This window comes from Notothenia rossii, assembly GCF_949606895.1.
Source record: "Notothenia rossii genome assembly, chromosome: 5".
Classification (NCBI taxonomy): domain Eukaryota; kingdom Metazoa; phylum Chordata; class Actinopteri; order Perciformes; family Nototheniidae; genus Notothenia; species Notothenia rossii.
The window spans coordinates 84,732,362-84,743,741 of NC_136903.1; the positions used below are offsets into that span (position 1 = coordinate 84,732,362).

At 41.3% G+C, this 11,380-nt stretch overlaps 1 protein-coding gene across 1 annotated transcript; it reads left to right on the top strand.

Annotated features, from left to right (window-relative positions):
• The first annotated feature begins 1,009 nt into the window (after positions 1 to 1,009).
• On the top strand, positions 1,010 to 11,380 carry cxxc1b (CXXC finger protein 1b). Its single transcript, XM_079680193.1, has 14 exons — positions 1,010 to 1,176; positions 2,280 to 2,395; positions 2,479 to 2,579; positions 2,691 to 2,890; positions 3,265 to 3,420; positions 3,786 to 3,935; positions 4,032 to 4,139; positions 4,256 to 4,434; positions 5,649 to 5,856; positions 7,804 to 7,914; positions 8,027 to 8,076; positions 8,158 to 8,254; positions 9,380 to 9,532; positions 10,917 to 11,380. Exons 1-14 carry the CDS (start codon positions 1,174 to 1,176, stop codon positions 11,061 to 11,063), a joined length of 1,779 nt encoding a protein of 592 aa, XP_079536319.1. The 5' UTR covers positions 1,010 to 1,173; the 3' UTR covers positions 11,064 to 11,380.

Below are 11,380 nucleotides of genomic sequence, written 5' to 3' on the forward strand. Positions count from 1 at the left end.
TTGTACTTATTATCTATTAGGTATACAGTAATAATTTAAAGGTGATACCAAGGATGTAAATAGGGTATAATGTAGTATCATGTTGAAGTGAATGAGTCAAGTTTAAATGATTTAAATTCAATGAACTATAATTCAGTTTATTTGATCGAAGGAATAGATGAAAACCGTCAAATATTGAAAACTAAAGATTTGCCTGATATGATTCATTGCTGTCATGTATTGGAATCCAACGCCCACAGTGGTTATCCCTCACTATTGCTGTCTGTAAATTGAGAATATTGTAAAATACAAATTGTACTCACTTCTCATGACATTTTGTAGAAGTATGCAATCCACTATGAAGCGTTTATCATAGACGCATCCCTCAGTGAAATCTCAGCATTGGAGGTTTAACTGCAACATACAGCCTCTCTCTCTCTCCCTCTCTCTCTATCTGTGTGTGTGTGTGTGTGTGTGTGTGTGTGTGTGTGTGTGTGTGTGTGTGTGTGTTTGAATGTGTGTGTGTGTGTGTGTGTGTGAAATAACAGAAACATGAATGGTTTTAATGTTTTTGCTTTTTAAGGCACCTGTATTTCTCCTCCTGTACATACATAACTTTTTAGATATACTGTGCAATATTACTTTTAATATCATATATTTTAAATAGTTTATGTGAATTATATATTGTTCTATTTATATTTTCGACCAATGGCACAAGACAAAACAATAATACATTTATATCTAATAGGAACTAAAGTACACATATAGTAGCATGATTATAAATAAACTAGTATCATCCTATATTCCTCATATTTAAACTATTCTATATATTCCCCCTACTACAGCATTATTGTGACAACCATAATAGAAAAACCACTGATTTGATTTGTGCGATTATTTTCCGCACTAAAAGCATTTCTTAAACAATCCAACAGGTGGCAGTAGCGCACCGTTTGATGGTTAATTTGCCACCGAAGAAGAAGAATAACACATGACCAGCAACCAATGAGATTCGTGTATTTTCACGAGTAGCAACGAGTTCAGCCGATTATGACCGATGTTATTTCCGTGTACATTTTAGCGAAACGCTAGCTTATCGAGCTAATTCGTTCACTGTTTTGGTGTTGCATCTCTTTTCTTTCCATTAAAAATTGGTGAACGATCCAAGCGTGTAACGTTTGAAGATCTCCCATAATGGTAAGTAAGCGATAAATGCAGCTTCTATCAAAGTTAGCTAATTTAAAAAAAAGAAGACTAATACGTTAACGTCAAACGGCCGTAAGTTTACATCCCAGAGGAGACTGTTGTGATGCTACTCGGTTAGCTTTTAGCTCTTAAATACAAGTCATTATGAGGCCTTAAAATGACTTTACAGCGTTAGCTAAATTCAATGTACTTTTCATAACTCACTGTGTATGTGGTACAGCAAAGTAAGCCACATTGGCATCGTTAACTGACGTTTTAGCCAACTGATGCTAATTGGCTAATGTTACCTAGCATGCTAACAGATCCATATAACATACAGTATGTGTATAAAATAATAAGATAAGATTGACTTTATTAATGCCAATTGTATGTCAAAGCAGCATGTAAACAAGGCATTGCAAATAATGTGAAAGTAAACGACAGTAGAACATAATAACATCTCACAATAGGAAATGAAACGGAACTAACAAGTACAATATATACATGTTGATAGTAAAAGATAATCAAAGCAGGTTTTATTATTACTCGGAGTTTGCCGTTTACTCTACGTGCTGGTTACCTTGCCAACTACTAATATTTTGAACTGTATTCTTAAGTCTTTCTTGCTGGATATTACAGTATGAATGATATACAGTAGAAATAAAGGATCATAAGTTAACAAAGTCGGCTATACAAATCTGCTACCTAAGCCTAGTTGCAAATGTTAAACACCATGCTCTGGTCCTTACAGTGTAATAAACATGTTTGTATTTGACTACAATTATAGAAACAGGAGTGTACATTTTTCTGACATGAAGAAGGATATGTTTCATTTGACTGGAGATTAATTTACTTATACTGTTGAAAATGTATGGTTGGGGAAATTCAATGCAGAGACTTAGATAGGAGAAGATACTGAGCAGCAACACTGTATTACAGCAGAACTACTCTTCAAAGTAGTGGTATTGTGAAAACCCAAATATGGCTTTATCACTTAAACAGCCTTCTGCTCTATTTGAGAGAAACGTGTCCTGCAGCTCATCAGTCAGTTTTGCAGGTGTTGTCTATATGTTTACCAGTTTTTATGTGTGTTATAATACATATTGTACTTTCAGGACAGCGAAATGTCTGACCTTGACCATGCACCAGGGCCTGAGAACAGCAGCATGGACGGGGAGAACGCACCACTGTACTGTATCTGCAGGAAAGCAGACATCAACTGCTTCATGATGTAAGTCCGGTTTCTCTTATCACCGCATATGGATGCTCCGATGCTCATACACTCATTCTTTCATTTGCTTCTCCCACTGACAGCGGCTGTGACAAGTGTAACGAGTGGTTCCATGGCCACTGCATTAACATCACTGAGAAGAAGGCGAAGGCAATCAGAGAATGGTATTGCATGAAATGCAAAGGTAATGAGAAGATGTTTTTTCTGTTGTCACAGCATTTGAAAATGCCAAGCTTAACATCAAGTACATCACAAAGTCATGACAATCCTGCGTCACTATTCCCCCTGTCACCAGGTAAAAACCCCTCTCTGGAAATAAAGTACAGAACAAAGAAAAACAGAGAGAAGGAGGTTGAGTATGACAGAGGATCGGACAGAGGATCGGACAGACAATCAGACAGACAGTCGGACAGGCAGTCGGACAGACAGTCGGACAGGCAGTACAGCACCCCGAGTACTCCTGACTATAAGAGTGAAAGGCGGCGTGGATCTAAAGTAAGTCGCACTTCTGACCTAATTATTAAGGTTTGACTGCAGCATCCCAAGAGCATCAAAAAAGTATACAAAATAAATGGCGTGAGATCTTTCAAATGATTACGAACGGTTGAATCTAGAGCACCGGGGCTCCATCTGATTGGCCACATATGTTAACATGCGGAGCGTTAATGAATAGCACGTATGGCAGTTCAAGCAGTCTTTGAGATACATGTACTGCAAATGCTAATATAGATTACAATAGACTTTTGATATATTGTGCAGCCCTATTGTTCAGCTGGTCTTCATCTTCCTCAATGTTATGTAGGATGTAAAACCAAGCACACTTCTTAGGATGCGACGGCTCTTATTGCCCATTGTTTGCTTTTCGTCAGGTGAAGCGTTCAGTGCGGATGTGTGGGGAGTGTGAGCCGTGCAAGAGGACGGAGGACTGCGCCACGTGTGACTTCTGTAAGGACATGAAGAAGTTCGGAGGCCCCAACAAAATCAGGCAGAAGTGCAGGTTCCGGCAGTGTGAGGTCCGAGCCAGGGTAAGCCACTCTCTATTTGACTTACAAACTTAATTATACGAGTCAAAGTGCACCAGAATATTTGACATTTTTGCCCTGTTAACTTTTTACATTTTAAGCTTCATGTGACTTAATCATGAATTTGTATGGATGCACTTCATTCAATCCAGTCGTCTTAGAAACGCCATGATCAAACTGTGAGACAAACATATTCTTGTCCCCTAAAGTAGCATTGCTCTGTAATATTAATCATGCATATCATATATTATACGTTACCTTTTTAGACACACAGTGGTTTGTAAATAAGACTTTAAAAGCTTAAAAGGTATGTTTTTTTCATTCCTGAAGCGATTAGCTGAAGTATTTATGCACTGTCTTGTGTACAGAAAATGCTGCGTGTGAAAGACGAGGAATTGGCTTTGCAAGAAAGGAGGGAAAACAACTACCACAGACGGAGGCGATACTCTGACGACTACGACAGCGAGGCGGAGCTCTACCAGAAGTACAAGTCATCAGGGAACAACAACAACAGCATGGTATGTAACAGCATCTTGTTGCCTAAAAACATTAACACCTAAAACACTTGATCTGGAAACATTAAGTTGAGTCTTTATTGTTCTCCTCTCACCAAGGGATGGAACACTGATGAAGATGATGAGGCGCCTTTCAGTCCTGTCATGCGCAAGAAAGCTGTGAAGGTGAAGCACGTCAAGAGAAGAGAGAAGAAGTTTGACAAGAAAGTGAGTTCCCTTGAACAATTCTCATCATCATCATCATTTGAAGTTCTGCCAGGTGTTCGCATGGTAAATGATACTAACACATATTCTAACATGTCCTTGTTTTTTTAATTATCTAGAAGGAGTCCCGGCGGCACAAACAGAAGCAGAAGCACAAAGACAAAACCAGATCCAGTGAGAAGGGCGAGCTGCGGGACAGCACGGGGCACCGGCAGTGTCTCGGGCCGAGCTGTGTGCAGCCGACAAGAGCCGGCTCCAAGTACTGCTCTGAGGAGTGCGGCATGAAGCTAGCCGCCAAGTAAGGACTCCTACTTTCACCAGTCATGCACTTTATTCCATCAAGGCATCTTGTCACGATTAGCCTGTCGCGAATGATTGCCATTCACGGCATTACCCAAATATAATCATCAAATATGCTTAAAATGACACTTAAACATTCTGGATTCACCTTAAAGGTAGGGTAGGTAAGAATGGTGAAACTAGCTTGAGTACGCATTTGAAAGTACGCGGCAGAAAAAAAATCTGCCCCTTCCTTCAGACTTCCTCACAGAGCCCCTCCTCCAACACACACGAACACGCACATGACCAATGAGGGCACGAGATAAGTTTGTGCACAGATGGAAGGCTGACAGGCAGGTAGGCCATCCAGTTATTTTAGCCGGGCCGGCTCAGATGATTGGTCGTGCTTTTTACAGCGCTACGGCTTCCACAGATGAAATATTTTTGTTATGCATTTATCGTCAAAGCATTTAATGTATTCATTGCTATCGGGATGTTAAGAGCATTCCATGGAATATAACAAGTGTTTCTGAAGTGAATTACCTCCCCCACCTTTTAAGAAACCAATATTTAGATTTCATCTCAGATGTGTCATGTCTTCTTGGAGTAAACACACTTCTATTAGAGCCCCCACTACTTACAAATAAAATAGTAACATTGTGTGATTTTGTAAATCAGATCATTTTTGTATTTAAAAATGAAAAGGGTTCCATACCATGATAGAAAGCTAGACGGCTTTTTTGAGTCACTCCTGAAGATGTTCCGAATGTTCCTGCTAATGGAAATTCACTACAACTTCTTCAGCTTTTTCTTAAGTGATCCACAATAGATTTCTATATTCTCCCACCTCTCCCTGCCTGCTTAGAACAAAGAAAAGCCAATTTATCTTAGGTAGAAGTGTATTCTATTCTTTGGAGTATTTACCAGTAAAAATGATCTTTTAATTTAGAAACCAAATGGCCAAAAGCTGTTTTCATCCCAGTTTGGGATTCCCTGATAGTACTATAGCTCCACCTAGTGCTCGAAAAGTAAAATGCTGGTAAATTCATCGCTGCCTTCGAGTCCCTCATTTATTCTTTTTTTGTCTTTGTCACCATTGTGTTTGATGTAGTGTCCCTGTCCATAAGACGCTTCACTATTTATCCCAGACAACCTAATTAGGACCAGGGACACATCTTGATAATGTTGCTTTTTTTTGTGGCATTTCTAAGAATCGTTCATTTTGCTCCACAGCCGGATCTATGAGATCCTGCCTCAGCGCATCCAGCAGTGGCAGCAGAGCCCCTGCATCGCCGAGGAGCACGGCAAGAAGCAGCTGGAGCGAATCCGCCGCGACCAGCAGAACGCCCGGCTGCGCCTCACAGAGATGGAGCGGCGCTTCCACGAACTGGAAGGCATCATCGTCAAGGCCAAGCAGCAGGCGGCCCAGCAGGACGAGGAGGTGAGGGGAGGGGGGGGGGGTCAAAGTCAACTTTATTGTCAATCTTTCAGTTTGTGTGTACAGACGGAGAGATCGAAATACCGTTTCCCACAATCCCGAGTACAAAAACAACAATTATATATAAAAATAAGTATGCAATTATGTATATACCTATATACACATGAGGGGGAGAGTTCAGCCTCCTGACAGCCTGGTGGAAAAAACAGCTCAGCGTGTTGATATTATTTTTCTAACATGCTTCCAATGAGTCTTGTTCTTTATTTTAGCACCTGTATCCTACTGTTTGAAAACTGACAGCATATGACACATTAGCATTGACCCTTGCTTTTTATTATCTATACGTTGTCGTAGCAACTTAAAATCAGCTGCTGTCTATAGAAAATGGTGAGTTAGGCAAATATGCAAAGAAACACAATATCGATATAAAGTCTTTTCAGATATTTTCTTTTATTGCTTGCATGCAAGACGACTCCTTCTGAGTGCCTCGTGTTCTGTCTTACAGTCTGTTTGATAGGGAAACATCAAAGATCATTGACATGACAACACAACAACATGTGGTCCAGGTGGTCGCCCTATGGCAGTAAGCTAAACTCACACCCTACCAATGTGTGGGTGTCGCAGTTACCCCCCCCCAGAGCAGATGTCTTCCTTTCCCCCTGGCCTTCCTGTAGTGTCTTAAAACCCTTCGTGAACACATCGGTTATCACACATCCATTTCTTTGCCCGTGCCAGGATACCACTTTGTTAATTAGTTTTGCAAAAGTTTCTACGATAGATAGTGGAATCCTCCATTACTGATTCCCAGTTATGCGTAGGCGAGGAGCCCACACACTGTTCAAGGCCAGGGCGATCTCCTGTTTTCATAACTCTTTGCCTCCTACAGTGTACTCCTGGCTTTTGCTACATTTCTATGCAAGCTAAAACTTTCCTCGATGACTCTTCCCTTCGTTTCGTATCCAACCCATCAGAACCTGGGATTGGTGATTGTGTCTATTTATTCCATAGTCATAGCAATATCTCATGAGCACAATAAGCATGTAATAATAAGAATCCATCTTGTAATGTTGTTTACAAATAGACTCCACACTTCCACCATCCTGAGTTCTCCTACTCAATGATATTTGTTTGACATTTCAGCCAAGGTCAGTTTCGGCCTTGGTCATTTTTAATGATGTCTCAACCATGCTTGTCCTTAGCTACCAAACTCCCTATCTCATGATCTCCTATTCCTTAGCACCATTATTTCCTCAGTTTCTGTCTTTGAACTTAAGGATCCAATTGGAAGGAGATTTCACAGATGAACAGTTAGCGTATGTGTTTCTGAGCATGTATGCTTTCAATGGTTAGGGTCAGCGTTTCTGCCAGGGGGGCGTCTTGCCGTCATTTGACGCCCTTTTTCGGCTTTGAACGCCTGAACTCAAGCCGAGGCCGTCCAAAAAAAATTATAATTTGAGAGAAGATCGAGTTTTTATCGCTTGAAATGACGAAAAGGAAAAAGGACGTCCCTCTGTTGGAGGGGCAAAGGAGTCTGGTGGGATTCTTTTTGCTGCCAGCAAAGCGTGTTCCTCTGACGGAAAGTGTACTGCCGGCGAGCCTTGACGGGGGGTGCTAGTGGAGCACGCGCGTGAACTGCAGGTGCCGGAGCCTCGCAGCGGCGAAACTGAGGCTCCGTGGTAAACTGTGGTAAACTTAGTGATCCGAGCCAAACGATCCGGCTCACTAAAAAGAGCAGGAATTCCCATCACTGATACGTAAAGAGAGAGTATCTCTATAAGGGATGGCTCAATTCAAAATTCAAGTCACATGACACGACGTGGCGTCACCCCGCCCTCTCAGCCCTGGTCAGGCGAAACACTGCTTAGGGTTGTGATTGAATCTGTCCCACACACACACACATCCCACAAGATCAAATACTTTCTAATAAAATGCTTTTGTCTCTGTGTGCAGTGTAATGAAAACGACAGCGAGGACACAGACCTGCAGATCTTCTGCGTGTCCTGCAGTCATCCCATCAATCCAAAAGTGGCACTGAGACATATGGAGAGGTGTTATGCAAAGGTGAGTGTTTTCAGAAATCCTGATGCGGCCTTTAAGCATAGAACATATCATCTTTAACAAAAAGCAATTGGGCGGGTTTTCAAATGTCTCTCCTGTGTGATTATCTTGACAGTATGAGAGCCAGACTTCCTTTGGCTCCATGTACCCTACAAGGATAGAAGGGTAAGAGAAATAAATCCTCTCCAAATGTTGAACTCGACTCTGTTCACTCGCTTTACTAACATTCCTTGATCTTTTCCACAGAGCAACGAGACTCTTCTGTGACGTGTACAATCCCCAAAGCAAAACGTATTGTAAGAGGCTTCAGGTTCTGTGTCCGGAACATTCCAGAGACCCTAAGGTCAGTGGAAACCCCTCGGACTCATGTATGATAACCACAATCAATAGAAAACCTGTTAAAACCTCAAATATTCATTGAGAATTGAGAAAGAAAGAAAAAAGTCCCAGTTAGAAATAAATTCGGAGGACATTCTGAAAAATGACTCATGGACAAAGTTTGTCTTTTGTTATATTTAATAAAGAAAGTCAATATAAAAGTGAAATTGATCTGAAATGCAGGAACAGAGCTACCAGAACACAGCTCCCAGTCACACTCTATAGTACAGAGAAATCCAACTGGTCCCACCCTTAAATCTACACATCCCCAGCATTAAACTATAAACCCCCCCTCGTCCTTAACCATTTGCATATCGCCCTTATACCTTCCTTTTGCCCTAACCCTGAAATGTAAATCCTTAACATATGTCTCTGTTAAACACATACAAGACTCAAAGTACAATTTAACAGTGTAAAAGGCAATCAGATTATAAGACTATATGTTTGAAATGGTTATATGATCATTTGACACGACACCGACCTCCACTGGGAGATTCTGTGTTTCCAGCCCTGTTGTACTGCTTCGGCTGATACTGTATATAGATAGATCAGACAGATCTTTAATTTTGTCATTCTACAGGTACAACGAAATTACAATAAACTCAAGGTGCCTCGTAATACCCTCATAAGCTTCATCCACTGCAGCCCCCCATGGTGCAGTGAATTTGACGATGTGCAGGGACATTTGTGAGGTTGACCACATGATCAAATCTGGCCTGAGATTGGTTGTGATGATCCCTGGAGAAAACTAATGTTTACTGTCCTCAGATGACAATAAATTGATCGGACTTCTTTCTGTGTATTGACATGACTGCACATAGTCCCTTGATCCTCCTTAGCAGCGGTCTGTTAGCTAAAATTACCTACCTCCGGAATGTCCAAATTGACCAATCAGAATCGAGTGTTCGACTAAGCCCTATAATACCCACAGTTAGCCTGTGTGACCTACGTTTTTCATTGCCATATCTACACTGTAGCTAATGTGCAAATGACAATGAAGCCTTGAATCTTAATGGTGAAATCTGTTCATACAGTCCGCTACAGTAGAGTTAATGTGTAGATGGTTAATTGATGTTTTTTTTGTTTTTAGATCCAAGGGGATGAGGTGTGTGGGTGTCCTCTGGTGAAGAACGTGTTCGAGCTGACCGGAGATTACTGCAAGGTCCCCAAAAGGAAATGCAACAAACATTACAACTGGGAGAAGCTCAGGAGAGCGGAGGTGGACCTGGAGCGAGTCAGGGTGGTAAGTCGAACAGCACGACTGCTTCTTTTGGTTCTAACCGACAACAAATTTGATATTTCAGAATCAGGTTTATGACCAGGTAGGTACATCACATTTACATAAAAGTAAAACAACAATTAAAACACAGATAGAGAACTAGAAAAAATACGATACAATACGATAATACTTTAATGGTCAGATCAAGTCTGAAATGTGACTTGCATCACAGCAGCTCCATCAGGTTCAGGTTGTTTATTTGTACCCGTAGGTAGATTCTGTTTGCAGAGAAAAAGACAAGGGTTCCATCCTGACACTAAAATCAAACACAAACAACAGACATATCTCTAATAAAAGGACTAGTAAAAGTATACCCTGCTCAACCACATCTAATATACCAAATATTTTAAAAACATTTTAAGAAGGAAAACACTAGTACAAACATGGACATTCGAAATTCACAATTAAATAAATAAATATGGGCATCTGTGTGACGCTCCTATGATGTGTTAATTTGTGCAATAGCTGCTGGGATAAAACTGTTTTTATACCGCTTCGTTCTACTCCTTGGGACGAGTAACCTCCGGCCCGAAGGAAGAAGCTTACATTCTGAGTGCAGAGGGTGGGAGTCATCGTCTAATATGGAGCTGGATAACCGCTCTAACTGCCTGAGGTACAGGTTCTCCAGGTTTAGCTGTGGCTCACCAATCAGACTGCTGTACTGTAATGTAGCATCAACATAGACCATACTTGCCAACCCTCCCGATTTTCGCGGGACACTCCCGATTTCATTGGCCTCTCCCGGTTTCCTCCCGGGGTCATATTTCTCCCGCATTTCTGACAAAATCAGATTTACTCAGGACTGTTTCCACTCGGACTTTAATACAGCTACACCATTGTTTGGTTTCCATGGTAGCGTGTCTCTTTAGTAGCGCGCGCAACCGACAGTCTGAGAGGGTGAGGAAGATAGTCACAGAAAACTGAACAAGAATCGACAACTCTCCCCTCTGCTCACTCCTTTCCATCAAGCATGGGGCTACAGGCCGCAAGACCGTGCACTTACAACTACAATAAGCATGTTAATGTTAATCTAATACAGCTTTGGCGATCCACTAGCGCCCCCCCCCCCCCCCCCGCGCAGTGATTTTGAAATGCTCCTGATTTCTGAGGTCTCAAGGTTGGCAAGTATGACATAGACAGATATCAAGACACAATACATGAAAAACAACAAACATTTAACATAAAAAACAACAAACATTTAACATAACAGCACGATCACTGAGAGAAAACATGCTCAAAGAGCCTTCAGCGTGCATTTGATCTGGGATTTAGCTCTGTATTTACTGTGAGGGTTGACTGGAGCACAAAGGATGTTTCAGTCTGACGTTTGGTTTGTTTCTGTCCACAGTGGTACAAGTTGGACGAGCTCTTTGAACAGGAGCGCAACGTCAGGACGGCGATGACCAACAGAGCCGGTCTGCTCGCTCTGATGCTTCACCAAACTATTCAGCACGACCCCGTGACCACCGATCTCCGTGGTAACAAGGATAGGTAGTCGACCTGTCTGTACCTGTACTCCGATCACTGCACGTGATTTGAGTTTTAAAGATTTAAATTAAACTATTAGGTCCAAAACAGATTTTCTAACTAGATAATTATTTTAAAATGTTTGTATGATAATAACTGAAAGAGGTAAATGGATATATATTTTCCTGACTGTGATGGATGAACTGCTGCTGATTGATAACAGCTGTTTTTGGTATGATCGCTCAGAATAAACACTTTGATGTATGCTATTTGTTCTATAATTTCTATAATTTCTTTGAGCCAGCATGTATACAGGTATCTTTGATTAAAGTTACTGACCGAGAA